This window comes from Zonotrichia leucophrys, chromosome 4 (genome assembly GCF_028769735.1).
Source record: "Zonotrichia leucophrys gambelii isolate GWCS_2022_RI chromosome 4, RI_Zleu_2.0, whole genome shotgun sequence".
Classification (NCBI taxonomy): domain Eukaryota; kingdom Metazoa; phylum Chordata; class Aves; order Passeriformes; family Passerellidae; genus Zonotrichia; species Zonotrichia leucophrys.
The window spans coordinates 4,687,173-4,703,262 of NC_088173.1; the positions used below are offsets into that span (position 1 = coordinate 4,687,173).

Sequence of the window (16,090 nt, forward strand, 5' to 3'; positions counted from 1 at the left end):
ACTTGAATTTGCTTATTCAAAAAGCTTTCATGCAAGTGGTGTAATTCTAAATGTTTAGATTGTTACTGTGCATGTAGGAAGTACAGATTATCAGTTTTTATAATGAACTTTTTATGGTTTTTATGTGTTTTATCCTGTTTCATATATTCTTGAAGTTTTGAGACAAAGATGTTCAGGATTTTAAATAGAAGTGTAATTTCAAGTCCTTACTTTGGTTCCTATCCATAAGAACAAATACAATCTATTGTAAATCTATTGAAATTTATTTATTATATACTTTCCTTTAGGTAATAAAAAGGCAAACTAATCTACCTTTATTAATAAAAAATACTTTATTCCTGGTGGCCTTTGTCTTGGGAATCCTTTGCAAGTGGGTTACAGAGCTGCTGTCTTGGGTCTGACACTAACACACTTCAGGTGATCCATTTTAAGGAAGTGTAAGACAGATTTTCACTTTTGTTCTCTTGAGCCTTTGTCAGTCCAATACCTGGACTTCCTTCCATTCCTTTTTAGACTGTGCCTACACATCTTCAAGGACATAATTTGATGCTTTGATCTCTCAGATACTACCATTGCAAGGTTCATGGGAAGGAGTTGGTACTTGTTCACTCTGTAGTAAAGTGACTAACTATACTGCACCTTGCCTTCATTCCAGAAGAGACTTACTGACCTTGTCAGTCATAAAATATGTCAAAAAGTATTGGGAGAGATGATAGATGATGATATCATTGTTGTTGTTGTTACTGTTACTATTATTATTGTTATTATTTACCCTTGGCTTGTCTGAAATTTCGGGAATGCATTCAGAAGAATTAACCTCAAATACAACAGTCAGCAGGCTTTTCCTAATCTGTTGGGCAGTTTCTCTGATACTTTCATCATAATTTTAGCAAAATACTCGCAGGAAATAAAAAAATCTATTGTTAGGAAAATAAATTTGCAACTCATTATGGAGTGTAACTTGTTAGCTTATGTACAGACCTTATGATTTTGTGCCTTTTCTGACTTTTTTTCCTCCTTGTAAGACTTTTGTTATAATGTCTTCTTTGTGCCAGCTTTGAGTAGTTTCTCACAAACAGATTTAATGAAATCTTCTTGTGAGTAGGTCTCACTGAGCATCTTGCAGAAGTTCTGCTAGAATTATAAATTTTACTAGTTCAAACTTGAAGTAAAAGCACCCTGCCAGTGCTGTCATTTTGAAACCACTGAGCAGTGTGGAGCTAAAATTATTTCTTGGTGTGTAATAGTCACTGTGCTTATGAATAAAGGGTCGCCTTCATGAGCAGAAGATGAAAGAAGCTAACCATGCTGCTGCTGTGCAAATCTTTGAGAGAGTAAATACTTCCTTGCTGCCTATGAATGTGTTGGATTTGCATGGTCTCCATGTGGATGAAGCGGTCAATCAATTGTCCAGAGTACTCCAGGAGAAAAGGGAAGGTAGGGTTTAGGTAATAATTCTTACCCCTAAAAATTATTCTCATGATGAGAAGAAATGATGCATGGCAATATTAGAGGGAATGAATGTGCTTTAATAACATGTGTATTAAAAACAAATAGGCTTTGTGTTGTCTTGTTTTCAAAGTACCCCAATAGAATTGTTTTTCTTTAACATGACAGTGATTTTTGTTGTTCCTGTCTCGCCCCCCTCCCCCTGCTTCTTGGTAAATGCTTCTTGTTTTATCCCTTTTTATTACTATTATTGAATACTTGGTCTGTCCTTCATGACATTTTTTACTAAGATGATGAAGCAACCATATGTGTTCCCATTGCATTGCTTTGTCACAACTATGTTGCTTTTATAATCTTAAAAGAAAAATTACTGTGTTGGAATTGTAACAACAGTGATGATATGGTCTTCAACTTCTACATGAAAGTGTGAGATCTGAGCTACCTTTCAGAAACTTTTGTATCAGTTTGTTGGCAGCATCGATTGAGATCAGAACGCTGCTGCTTCCAGAAATGTCATTTTGTGCAGTTTTGCTTGAGAGCTTATTTTTTCTCATAGTGGAGAGTTGAGGTACTTCATGAGTGTCCATGCTGTAAAAAGATCAATTTTCTGCATTACCAGTTTACCCTCTAAATTTAAGCACACTGGGAATGCTTCTGTAACAAATATTTCTTACACAAGGCACTGCCACACAAACAGGATTTTTTGAAGGAGCTACTCTACAGAGTATAAATAAAAGTGTTCGGTGAGGCTTTAGATTACCCTTGTCTTTCAGTATGCACCAGAGATAATTAAGTTCCATTATCTGGTCAATTCCTGCAATGACATTTGTGCAATTTAAACTGTAACCTAGTGCTTTTTAGAACTAAATTTCCAGAACTGTACTTAAATCAGCAATGCTGAAATCGATAGTAGGAGCTCTCTGTTCAGTCTATTTACCTAAGGCTGAAAAAAAAGTAGTTAATTTCACTGTATGTACATGGGAAAAGGATCAATACTGGGAACTTTCTTTTGCTGCCAGAATTAACAGTAAATAAATATAAAACCTAAATAAAGTTACTATGTGGGGGAGAGTAGTTGAAAAAGCACGTGTTGAGAACTAATAATTCCAAACTGGCAAATCTAGTTGTGAGAATCCAGTTTAATTTTTTTTTCTCTTTTTCAAACTCTTCATCAATTTAGGTTGCTGTTATCTCTGGGAAGAGAGCAATTTCTTTTGTTATCATGGCTAAGGGCCCTAATAAAACTCATGGAATGTGTTGATCTGTTGAATTCCATGCTCCAGCATAGCAGAAGATAGTCCAAATAATGTGGCATAAGTGTCAAAAGCTGGATTTATATTTTCTTTCTTCTTAATTTCTTTATTCAATAAAATGTTATTTCTTTATTCACATTAATTTAAGATAAAACATGAAACAATACAACAGCACCACTTAAAAATTCAGTGAATGCCACTCACCTCTTTTAATTTTGTAATTTAAATTTATATCACAGAATGTAAATTCCAGTTGAATATTAGATGACAGTAAAGCTTCTATGAAATTGGAGGGATTTTGTGATCATTACAACATGCATTTTGCAAGCAGTCTAGATTTCAAATTTGACTTTTTCAAAATGGGGGAAAATTGCTATTTGTATCTAAAATATGCATATCATCATGGGAAAACAAAGCTCCAAATGAGTAGTGAGAGTTTCCAGAGGAATGCATGGAAGGCTTGTACTGCATGCCAAGTCCCTGCTGAGGAGAACTTGAAGTGTTGCAATTCCTGCTGTTGCAGAGTACCAGCAGAGTGGTGGCAAACCATATCTCAGTGTTATCACGGGAAGAGGAAGCCATAGCCAGGGAGGAGTTGCTCGCATCAGACCAGCAGCTATCCGATACCTCACAAGCCACAACTTCAGGTGAGTTTAGATTTTTGTTACAGATAATTTTTTTTTCTCGAACCACATTTAAATAACTGAAAATTGAAGTTTAGCTTTAGAATGCTGTTAAACTACTGCGCAGATCAGGGCAGGTCTGCTGTTTCAGATTAAATTAACTCAGTTGTTTCACAAATCTGATGCAGTTGTGTAGTAGCTGTTAAATGTTAATTCCTTTCCTCTGAGATAGTTTAATTCCATATTTCCATTCAAGATTGCTAGTTTTACTGTGAAAAATTGTTAATCCTGCTTTTTATTTGTTGCAATACTTGCATTTGTGTTCAGTTTATGAGGGATAGCAATTTAGTAAGTCTGGGCTCGCACCAATGTGTTGGCTGATTTTTATATAGAGCCGTGTAGGAAGGTGAGACTCAAAACCAGCAATGACTTCCCATTTCTTTCTTGGCTTCTACAAAATAGAAGGATGAAAATCCATTTCAAAATAAGAGGGAATGAAAGGGGAACAGGAATAGAAGAGCAGAATTAATATAACCAAGAATATTCAGCAGCTTTTTCTTTGCTCGGATCTTCATCTTAGTTTCTGCTTTTTCCACGTCTTCATATCTCCAGACACTGAAAAATCCTTCTTCAGTGTCACATCTGCTGATCACATAATGCTGATTTCCTGACTCTCACATGCACATACACTTGACTGAGGACCTTAGCACTTTTCATATGTTTGATGAGAATTGAAGGTGATGCATTGCATATAGTTTACATGTTGAAGCTTCTTTTTTTCTTGTTTCATAGGTTCACAGAAATAAAACCAGGCTGCCTGAAAGTCATGCTGAATTGAGGAGTTGTGGAAAGAGGAGTATAGAAACTGAGGTGTCAGATGACTGCCGGGTAACACCCCATGTTTTCAACAACTGCACTGGTATTTTTCAGTCCGTTTTAAAGGATGATATTTTATTAAACTGGTCTCAATTTACAGCAAGTGGATTTGTCATAAATTTTTTCTGTGGAGTAGAACTTTTTTTGAACCTGCAAAAGGAAGATACTTAAAAGGATTTGAAGTCTCAGAAATGCAGATTTAAGAATTTTGCTGAGAAATATATGATGTTTTTAACAGAAGTTAAGGTACAATTTTTAATATAACTATCTTCTTAGCATACCTGATCTGCCTTTTGACCCTTGCATGTCTTGATTGCTGTGGCATCTGTACTTCTAAAACATATTATCTTATACAAAGTTATTTTGTAATTCAGAACTTTGTTGCTAAACCCTTCAGAATAGCAAAGGAGAGGCAGAAACTGAGCAACTACTGGTATTTCAAATCCAGTTACATCTGAGTGCTGAGTATTTCCAGGTTTCTTTAAAAATCTTGTGTCTTTTTAGTGGTTATGTTGAGTTGACAAGTTCTGTTATCCTGACTTCCCTCAAAACTTCTCCAAATCCTGAAGGAGGTTGCATATAAGGCCTGTGCATTAAGGCCAGCTGTGTGTTTAGTAATTTGGCAGATTTAGTGTGATCTCTTAAAGGAAAACCCCAATGCTGTTATTCAGTCTCTTTTGGAGATCCACCTACTGGATTAAAATTGTTTCTTTCTTTGTAGCTTTTTAAATTCAGCAAATGCAGTATTGTTTTACTTTACAAGTGTCTGATAATGATGTCTTCATTCTCTGTGTATTGTTTGGTGATTTCCTTTTAGAAAATATGATAATGAGACATTTTAAATATATTTTTAACATCAAAGTGAATACTAATATTGCAGAAGTAATTGCCTAACTGGAAAATCTGGGAGTACAAAAATTACTCTGATTTTGATGGCATTGCATCAGCATCTAGAAATACCTGTGTAAAAACCAAACAACATAAAAAGATCCCAAGCAAAACCCTTCAGAAATGAAATATAAACGTCTCTACTTATGCAAGTGTTTCCAGTACACAATCAGAACACTTTTTAAATAGAAATATCTTGTAGAATACATCACTATTTTTATTTGTCTTTGCCTCCTGAAGGGCATATGAATTTTTGTTGTACGGCTTTTCCAGAACAGATGTGAGTTGTGTATTAGGAATAATATTAATAGATTAAGGATTAATGTGAGGAATTTTTAAATTTTTAACCACTTTGAAGTAAATTTTATGGAGGAACTACATGCACATAGAGTTTGTATATGAATCCATATGTGTCTGCAAATTCTTCAATTTGCATACATGAGGACTAATAAACAAAGAACTTCTGTGAGAAAAGCTGTCCACAGAAATAGGTTTCACTTGAAAACGTGTCTGTGTAAGTTGCTGACAGGCTGAAAGACATGATGTTTCCTGAATATGTCTGTATTTACTCTAATATATACACAGTGACTATGATGCATGGTAGACTTAAAAATGAGTTTGTCGTGCTTCAACAGATACAGTTATCTTTTCCTGGTGATTTCAAGTGGAAGAATAGCTTGAGTAATACTTAATCAAAGAGATTCTTTCTATAATAGACTGCCATAATAAGTTTTGTATTTTTTGTGGGTACTTAGTTCATCTGAATTATGTCCTTTCTCTGTTTCCTTCTCTCTGCCTTGCTCTGGGAATCAGTGAGTGAAATACAAAAGATCTGTGGTCCCCTTACAGCACTAACAGAGCTTTTTCTGCCACTGCATGATGTCCTGTGTGAAGTCCACACTCCATCCTCTGTGACAGTGCCTAAAATGGATTGAGATGCTGTTTAGGCACTTGGCCTCAAGACAGCAGTTCTGACTATCAGCTGTACAGAGTTGCAAATGCTAGAATTATCTCAGCAGAGCCAGAATCTTTGTTTTGGACCAAGGGACTTCCTTCTGTTCCTGAACAGGTTTTCCTTAGTGCTGCTGTTTATACCAAGTGGAGTTGCAGCTCTCTGGGACAGCCCTTTGCAGTACAGTCCCTGTTGGTTGGCCTGGGTGGCTGCTGTGTGTTGAGCTGCTTGGGTGCCCGAGCCCTACAGAGATGTGCCTGTAAACAAGGGAGTGCCAACACTTCTGGTTGTTTTGGGAGGCAGCCTGATTCACTCAGTGTATTCACACCATTCCTGACATGGACAAAGACAGCTTAGATTTTAGTTCAAAAGACAAGCAGAAAAAGTTTTCGTCTTGCCCATCTGTTCATCATAATCTAGTTGACAACTTTACCCTGGAGATGAGAAACACAGCTTTTTGCCTTCTTCTGGCTTAGCAAGTGGATGATAATGATTGCAGTTGACTCTCACTTCCCCAGAACATGCTCTGACCAACATGCTCAGGAATATTTTTGAAATTGCCACTTCCTGAGCCTCTTTCAAAATTACCACTGCACGCAAAAAGTGCAAGCTTAAGGGGACAAAGGAGATTAAAGAATTAAAAGTGCATAAACAGTCTCTGGGAGTGGGCTAAGACTTACAAGAAGGGTACTGTTCCTGGTGAGCTTCAGTGTCCTTTCAGACTGTTTTTTCATCCTTTAGTCCTATTTGGATAAATACATTAAAAATGTTCAGGGTAAAATCAGCTCTACCCAGTGCTAGGAGAATTTTTCTTCAGTCTGTCAAAATCAGCAGAGAAATACACAGCTCAAGAGCAGCTTTGAATACTCTTCTCTTTTCCTCTCTTCACTGGCTTTCATTGGGGTGCAGGTTGAGGTTCATGAACATTCTCTGAATGCCCTGCCTGGGGTGGATTGGTCATTCACCTACATGTGTTGTTTGACTACCAGCTGAACTTTGATGGAGATGATGGCTTAAAATCATAACACTGACAGAACCAATCTTGCCTCTGTCAGCTTCAGCTGCTCAAAATGAGGCATTGCAGTTCTGACTCAGAGAAAATGTAATGATCCTCTGAGGGATCTCAAGCACTTGCTTAAAAGCTGTGCTGAGCTGGATACAGAATAGGTCTGAAGATGAGTGCACGGAGTAAAAGTAAGGAGAGTTTTATCAGCAAGGATCTCCATGCCTTCAGCTACTTGCCAGTATTCCAGAAAAACAACACTGAAGTTCTTGTATTTCTCTGAATGATTTTATGATGTATTCTGGGATGAATTCTTTGAAATATAATTATTTCAAAATGGTATTTCAAAGTAGATTATATTTTAGAAGTTCCAACCATTCTGATGTCTCTTGCAATGAGAATCCATGAGAAACCAGAGGTATTGTGTAAATTCTGTGTCATCTTACAATTAAAATAGCAGTATTGCCACCAGCACTCTGAAATAATGTACAGCTGTTTGTGTAGCACTTTCTATTCTTCAACAGCATGTGATGGTGATGAATGGTAGCCTTTAATATGTGACTTTTTGTGTCTTCTTTTACAAAACATTTTAATAGTTATGCCAAGTTTTAATTTAGGAAAATTACCATTTTTTAATATACAAAATTAATACTTGTGCTAACATTAGATGAGTGATCCTAAAGTGGAAAAAAAAAAGTCCAGAGGTGCAATGAAGAAAGTTGTCTGAAGTAATGTGACTGTTGAAAACCATTTCAGTTGATTGTGAAAGTAGTAGGGCAAAAATATTTCAGGATACCTTGACAATACTTAATGACTTTGGCTTTTGCTTTTAATATCATGTGGTACATCCCCCCTCAAAACCCAACCAAAGCCCAACTATTCATGCTATTTCAGCTAAATAAACTTTGCAGAGGATTAAATGAGTAGATGTGAATACACATGTGAAAACACCTAGTATTGCAGCTACCAATTGTAAAAGCTGTTAGGACCAGTACATTGGAAGATACAAATTTCTATTTTTAAATTAAAACAAAAAATGATTTTTTTATTTGTATAAAGTTGTACTTTTGCTGTTAACTATAATTTTGTTTTTTACTGAAATAGTTTTGTAATTTGCATTTAAAATTTCTAATATGAAATGGAATTTACAGAATATAGTTTAATAAAGGATTTTTGTCACAAGTATAGCCTTCTGTCTTTCCTTGGAAAACTGTGTTGCAGCTTGTATCAAATTTTTTCAAAAAGTAGTCTTGGAGTTCTGCATGAAAGCCACTTGCTTGGCTTCAGGATACCATCTGTAGGGAGATGAAGCAACCATCTGCAGGCATAAAAAGGAACAGATTTGTGGCCTGGATTTCAGTGCTGTGAGTGCGGGCTGAATGCTCAAATTACTGAGAACGAGGGTCATGGTTTCAGATTTTTTTTTTGACCTGAAGTAGCTGAAGAGATGCTATTCCAGGCTGGCTTACTCATGGGAGAGTGAGAGCAGCAGTGCACACCAAGGGGAGGAGTGGTCTGACCACTGCAGCAGTGGGGCTTTGGGGGAGGGAAGTGTTCTGCAGAGACCTCATTTAGCAGGAGCCCGTGGATCAGAGGCAGTGAGAGTGGATCCTGAGGGAGCCCAGCGCTGTGCCGTGGTGGAGACAGAGCTAGCAAGCCTGGCTTTTCCCAAGCCTGCCCCGTCCTGGTCAGGTGCAGGTATTGTCCTGTGTATTGTCCTGGAAGTGTAGCATGACACCAAAGTGCTGACTGGAGTCTAACCTGTTTTATTAGCTCAGTTTGAGGAAACTGGCTGTGACCTCAGATGACTCCTGCAGAATCATTCCTGTGGCTTCATTGCCTTGCAGCTTGGTTGACTGCAGAAACAAGTCAGGCTTGTGCATTTCCACAGCAAAGCACTAACTCAACTCATAAGCTGTTCAAGAGAGCAGGGAAAACAGGTTTTGGGAAGATGTGGAAGCTTGGCAGATGCTGGTTTAAATGTGACGTGGCTGATCCAGAGCCACAGTTCTTAGACCACAGCATTGGTAAATGTCTCACTGGTTGTGTGCTCTTTACTTACAGGACTCCCTGCTCTGGCAGTGTGGCTGAAGGTCCTGCTTGGGCATTAGTCTCTCAAACTGATGTTTTAAAGTAGAGGTACTGCTGCTGGACTTGCCTTCTGTCTTGAAGCAGCTTAACTCCTAACCTTGTATTCCTGACTCACCAGTTTCTGTTTCAGTTCATGCCCTTTTCTTCCTGTGTGCTGGGATAGTCTTGAGCACCTCTGCTTCCAGAGAGGAGTTTGTTCTTCCAAAGCAACCCTGTGCACTTCTGGGAGTCTGTCTCCCTATTTAAATACGAGTAATAGGGTATTGTAGTCTGTTCTTACTTAGGAAAATGATTTGAACTTCAGGACTGAAAACTGTACTGTGGTAAAATAAAAATATTGCTAGAGACAAACAGTTTGTCAGCTCAAATTATTAAAGCATAATTAAATGTGTCTGCTGGTGGAATGTGTCAGGTAGCCTGACAATAGGTGGTGCCCTTGCCAATGGCATAGAGTGATGGTGGCAGCAGTTCTTACTGTGCCCCTACCAGAGCAGAGTTGTTTCTCTGTATAACAGGTGCTAAAGGATGTTATTACACATCACGTGTTCATTGCTTCCTCAGAGGGAGATACTGTATTTGGAGTATTATTTTGGTGAGTTTTTTTCTTCTTTATAGATGGGTGGGGTAGAGTTGGTTTTCAAAATACATTTACTGCTCTGGGCTAGAGATGGGCAAGACAAGTTCGTTTTTGCACACAGGTTTGAAGATGGTAATGTCAGGGTTTCTCCATCAGCTGCCCTGGGTTAGTTTTTGCAGGTTGGATGCTTGGACAGATCAGTCTGTTTGGAAACCAACATAAAGGCATTGTGCTGTTTGGTGAAGTTGTGTGCCACTTCTGGATATTGGATATTACTGGTGGCACAGTCTTCTTGAATACCATGATAGGAAAGGTCCCCCTTGATGTTGCTTGACTTTGCATTATGGGGCCTGGCTGGGCTAGCAGTGGCTTCTCATTAGTTGCCAGTAATTTGTAAGCAACTGCATGGATCAGTGTTATTTTTGTATTATCTTGAGAAACAGCACTCTCCTTAATAGACATCTGTGGATACTCATACACACTGGCCAGGAGAGCAAGCAGTGGAAATCCTCTGCCAGAGCCATAGATTTCATCAGGTTGGTCTGTAAATGGAGAAATGGCAGCCCTGTGAAGTTGGTGTGTGCGAGATCTCCATAACAGTGTTTACTCCATGTCAGCTAACTCACAAGGCATTGCTGTGGATTCCTGTCTAGAAATCAGAGTAAAAGTAGGCTTCTTCACCTGTGTGCCCTTCTTGCCTTTCCAGATTATCTCCTTTTACTGTCTTGTAGTGCCATATAGACAGGTTTGAGCATTTATCAGGGTAGCCATGTAAAGTAGCTACTTTAATATGCTGTAGACAGCAGAAGATCCTTGGAGGGATGATGCACTCTGGCTGGCAGGGGGGCTTCCCTTTGGGAGCAGATCAGGGCACCTATGTCAGGCTTCTGTTCGGAGTCTTCTTTTGGGGTAACATCTCCATGTCTATGGACTAGAAAGGAGAAACTAGCTGGTGAGGCAGAGAACTTGAGACTGAGCAGTGTAACCATCCCTGTCTCTTTCGAAGCAGGAGCAAGTGGGAAAAGCACATTCAAAACAAAACCAGCTGCTGCCTTCAGACTGCTGTTTCCCAAGGGGAGCCCCGGTGGCCTCTCCCATAGCGGGGCCAAGAGGCCTGGTTTGTTTTCTTTCCTGATAACGCCGAATGTAGTCAGCAGCACCAGCGGGGCATTGCAAAGCCGCGGGTGGAGGGCTGGGGCTGGAGCAGGCACTGTGGAGCAGGGAGCAGGAGGGATCAGGGTGTCTGCTCCCTCCGTGGGTGCCGGGCCCTGAGCCGGGAGCCGCCCGGAGCCGCCGCTGCCCGGGCTGCGGGAGCAGGGAAGGGGGAGCCCCGGGGCGGCTGCGGCGGGGCTGCTGAGGGAAGAGGCTCCCTCCGGCACCTCCCTGCGGTGACCGGCGCAGCCCGGCGGCTCCCGGGCGGAGCCAAAGGAGGAGTCAGCTTTTCCCTCGGCGCTGGCTCCCGGCGCCGGCCTGTGGCAGAGCCTCGGCGGCTCTGAGGCCTGGGCCCGGGCAGCCCCCGGTGAGCGGTGGTTTGACAGAGGAAACAACCGGGGCCCCCTCCACGCTTACAGCAAAAGCCACTGGCGTTAGTTTTATATTAGATCCAGGTGGGGGAAGGAAGTGTGAATGTCCCCCCGGGAGAGAGAAATGGCAAAAGTCAGAGAGTTTAGAGAAACAGACGTGGGTTTGCACGTTCTGCACGTTCTCCCTTCAAAAATTTAAGAAAAGAATTTTAAAATTAGGCTCTTTTAAAACTAGCACACATTTAGTGTGTTGTTTATATCGCTGGTGCTAGACATAAGCAGCGCATAATTTTTTTTTTTTTAATAAAGATCATCTAGAACAAGAGAAAGGCTTGTAGGGTTAAACACAGCTGGTATCAAGATTTACTTCCAGAGCATTGCACACACCATACCCTCTGAGGCAGACCAGAATCAGAGCTGAGCAAATCTGAGAACAAAAAGGAAATCAGGCAGGGGGGACAGGAGCAGCTTCTGCCAGTCAGAGAGGTCTGCTCTAAGCCCCACGTCTGCCCCATGAGGTGGCAAATGTCCTCCCAGAGTGCCAACAAAAAAAAAACCACAGCCAGGCAAACACAGAAAGAATCTTGTTCCTTCAATAAGGCAGATTGGTATTTTGGAAATAGTGCCTGATATGGGGGAAGAAGATTGAATTGCTTATTAGACACTGGAACACGTTGCCAGGGAGGCTGTTGGACACCTTAAGACTGGCATTGTTCAAAGCCAGGTTGGATAAGGCCTGGGGCAAGCTGGTCTAGTGGGAGGTGTCTCTGTCCATGGCCTGGGAGGCTGGGACTGGATGACCTTTAAAGTCCATTCCAACCCTTAAGCATTCTGTGATTATATGATGTGACTGCTTTTATGCTAGGCTTTCTCAGAATGAGACGGGGGAGTTAAGTAACCCTCAGTGCAGTTCCTAAGTGCGCTTCACTTTCAAGAAAGGGGATGTAGGTTTTCATGTCACTCTGGAGGAAGTGATCTTCCTGTATATTGCCCACCAGTTCCACGCTGACGTCACAGGAGGAATAGTGCTAGGGAGTTAGGACACCAGATTCTGTGTATTTCAAGAAAACATTCAGTATGTAAATGTTAGTTTTGTCACATAGCCCATGTTGCTGACAACCTGATCTCAAGAGAACTATCCCAGAGAAATAGCTAATTAGTAACCTCTACACAGTGGGGAAGCATGAAAGTAATAAAGAATAGTTCTGTAGTTGAGATAGCAGAAGGCTGTGGTCTCTAGTAGGGAAATCTCTGCCTGTCTTCCCTCAGAAGTTCATGGGTTTAATGCATGGAGCTGCATCAGTCTTGAAAAGAGGCTGGATGAATGGAGATGGCCGCACCCAAGAGCCAAACCCAAGTTTGATCGTTGTTTGCACAACTCAGGATTTTCTGTTTTGGTCCTGAGAGGTCTGTGCTGCTCAGGCACGACCAGGTCTGAGTTGCTTTGCGCCTTGTACCCATTTCAGCTCTGCACCCAGAAACTGGGAAGCTCAGGGCCAAATCCTGCAGAGCAGGAGTAGCTGGAAGGCTGCTCCGTGGCCCCTGAAGCATAGGGCAAGCCTGTCACTGAAGAGGAAGAGACAATGGCATGGGAAGGGGCTCAGGAGCTGAGTTGAAAGTTGAACTTTAGAACTCAGGAAGGAGTCAAGAGAGTCCAGAGGGAGGGGGTGGCATTTCAAACATGTTCCTTAATTTAGGCTTCTCTGGAGGGCTTTGACTCACCTTCTGAAGGCCTCTGGTTCTGCCCACACAATGTGTCAGGAGCCTGCCTTATGCTAGATTTTGGGTTCTGCTTTATCAGGCTTCAGTTTGTGCCCCCTCACTACCAAAGCTGAGGGGTATGTAACCCACAATGTTAGGTTCCTGAGGAGCCAAAGCCTAAGCTCATGAAGGTGTAGTAAATAACGTGTGAGACTTTTACCAAAATCCACATAGGAAGTGCTTGTGAGACTGCGTTTTCATTTCCTCTTTCAGATTGAGTGCTCTCGCAGTGCGTGATGCAGAAGTCACTGTGCCTGCTCTGCTTCAGAGGCTCCCTCAGCAATGCTCTCTGCCATGTCGTGAGGAAGCCTCCCTTGTGCTGAGGAATCTGTTCCTGGGAAGGGAATGACTTCACCTCCAGGCTGAAATGTGTCTGGGCGACCTACCTGATTTCCCCTATACTGCCCAGGAATTCAGGAAAACAAATGGGCACATCCTGGTTTTCCCAACACACAGCTGGCATCTTGACCACATACATTTTTCCTGCCTCCCTTTGAAAATGATACCAAAAAAGAATAAGGCTCTTTTTTTACAAAATAATTGTATTTCTTCTTGTGTTTTGTTTATATGTCTGTTGCAGTGGCTAGACATAAGCAACAATCAGCTTTCTTTTGTGTAATTTAATGATCATCTGGGACAGAAGAAAGGCTTGTAGGGTTAAAGAGTGTCATGGTTTGCTTCCTGAGCATTGCACTTACCACATTATCCGATGCAGACCAAAATCTGAGCTGAGTGAATCTGAGAACTAAAAGGAAATCAGGCAGGGGGGACAGGAACAGCATCCTTCCTTAATCTCAACCCCCTTCCTAACACCAGCAGCTTCTTTTTTTCTCCAAGAGGGACAAAAAGCAGTGGATTAAGAAGAAATGTGACTTTTCTTGAAGATTGACCCATGTCAAGACCCTGGGTAATGTTATTTTACATAATTTCTTATAAACCCTTAGTTATTTGTGGTTTGAGACTTTATTTTTGCTGTCAGCCTACTTCTCAATGCAAAAATAAATTGCAAGCCTTTGCTCCACCCCCATAAATATTTTCTGCAACAAGTTGTTTGTTTCTGAAAGTCACAGATAATGACTCATAATGAGTTTTTGAAAAAGGGAAGCAATGTATTTTTTAATGCATTCACTATTCTCTCACAGCCAGATGTTCCCCTTCATTGCACAGCATGAGGAGGTGGAAAGGAGCCAAAAAACTGCGTTAAGAAAGAAAAAAACTCCCAAAAGCCAATCCAACAAACAACCAAGGATCAAGAGGAACAGGTCAGGTGTCAATTTTACATCTAACTTTGGAATTACCTACATGTGCATGGAGCTGAGGCTCTTTTGTTGGAGTTCCAGGTCTCTTAGAAGTTAAATAATGGATCAAATGCATGAAGCATGTGTGTTACTGAGAAAGGTCTCAAATAAATAAAATTCAACTATTTTTGGAAAGTTACTGGGTCAAGATAATTCAGGAAATGTAGTGGAGGGAAATGGGTGGAAATCAAGACATGTTAGAACATATCTCTTACTCTACAGTTTTGGGTTTTTGCTGAGTTCACTCAGTTCAAAAGTTGTTTATGAAGTATTTTACAGATGGATGCACTATTTCCAAAATGCAAACTACTTAGCCAGATGGCTTCACATCTGGATTAATCTCAGCATGAAATAGAGAAGAGTAGTTGCGTTTTTAAGTATCTGCTCTCTGTAGCAGACCTAAAATTGGTGATGAGACATTGAACAATGAAGACATTTATATCAGTATAATTTGCAAATAGTATTTATTTCTCTACTTCTGACAGTTCTGAATATTTCTGATGGAAACATTTCAGAATATTTGGGTGTCTGATTTGCTTTATCACAGTTGCAATGGAAACTTACTGCCTGATTGCTTAGGCTGCTGTTGGGAAACCCAAACCTAGTTAAAAACTAGATGAATAGATGTTTAATGTGAAAATGAGGAAACACAAGTTCTCACATAAACTGGTGAAGCACTGAAGCCCCCTATTCAAAATCTTGTCTCAAACTAAAAGGAAGATTGAAGATTTTAAGAAGATAGGATTCCCAAAGTGCCTTCTGTGAGCCTTCCTTAACTTCATCAATGTTGATAATCGACTGAATTAATTTCATTTTGTAGGGAAAAGAGACAAATTGATTCTCCTGCCTAAGCATGTTTACATAGGCTATATTCTTTTTATTTTTTGGCACAAACTGCCTTTCATCTACACATAAATTTTGCTTTATCTTGTAAATTATTCTGTTGGTTTTTAATCTTTCTTGGAAGCAGTATGACTGTATCTTGGAATGCATGGTACTGTCATAATGTTAATGTGACCGATTCATTAGCTGTCTTCATAAAATTTCCATCCTGCCATGAACATAAAATGTGTGGCATTAGATCTGGATCAGGCAGTCTGTTGCTACTGTTTCATGGTTAGACATGGTTAGAGATAATTTCACTGAGCCCAAAATACTTGCTGAAAAGGACTTGCTTTCCACTTCTGTGCCTCTGGGTTTCAAGGCTGCTTGGGAAGCCTGTGCTTGTGCCCCTGCCTGAGGAGCAGATGTTCCACTGCATCCGGGCCCTTCGTCTCCAGCTCAGGGGCAGCTCTCCTGCTGTGCCAGTGCACTTGGGCTGCTTCAGGAGAATGGCACAGGAGTGCCCTCCCTGCAGTCTTATTGCCTGATCAGACAAAGTGGAGAACCTCTCGTGCTGATGGATCCTAAAGTGTAGACCATAGACACCTGAAATCCTGAAATTACTGTCACAGTTTTGCTTTCAGTGTTGTGGTAGTTGTGGCAGTAGCTGGAAGTGATGCGGATCTGCCCAGCTCAATTTGTCTGAGCTGGGAAAGGTGGGAGTCTCAATGTCTGTGGTGCCTTCACCTGCTCAACCTCCTTTTGCTGGTAGAAGAGAGGACATGTATGCTGGTAAAATGATACTACTGATCAATCCTGACCAGAACTTCAGAGGCATCCTCACTGAATTACAACAGAACCATGCACACCAATGTTGAATCAGCCCAAAGTGCCTGCCTTGGGTTTTTGCACAAAGTCACTTAGTTAAACATGCGCACTCTCCTCTGTAAAGGCAGGGCCATATTCCAGGGGGG

General features: G+C 40.8%; 1 protein-coding gene across 5 annotated transcripts in view; it reads left to right on the forward strand.

The window, feature by feature from the left end:
* The window catches only part of N4BP2 (NEDD4 binding protein 2), a 36,136-nt gene extending 27,942 nt beyond the window's left edge, over positions 1-8,194 (forward strand). For 4 of the 5 annotated variants that reach the window (XM_064710297.1, XM_064710300.1, XM_064710298.1 and 1 more), the window contains 3 exons: positions 1,269-1,437; positions 3,226-3,349; positions 4,118-8,194. In XM_064710297.1, the coding sequence (XP_064566367.1) occupies positions 1,269-1,437; positions 3,226-3,349; positions 4,118-4,163 (339 nt within the window). In that variant the 3' untranslated portion in view covers positions 4,164-8,194. Of the gene's footprint in view, positions 1-1,268; positions 1,449-3,225; positions 3,350-4,117 lie in introns of those variants that run through there. The other variant, XM_064710301.1, reaches the window with a different exon arrangement.
* The last annotated feature ends 7,896 nt before the right edge of the window (positions 8,195-16,090 follow it).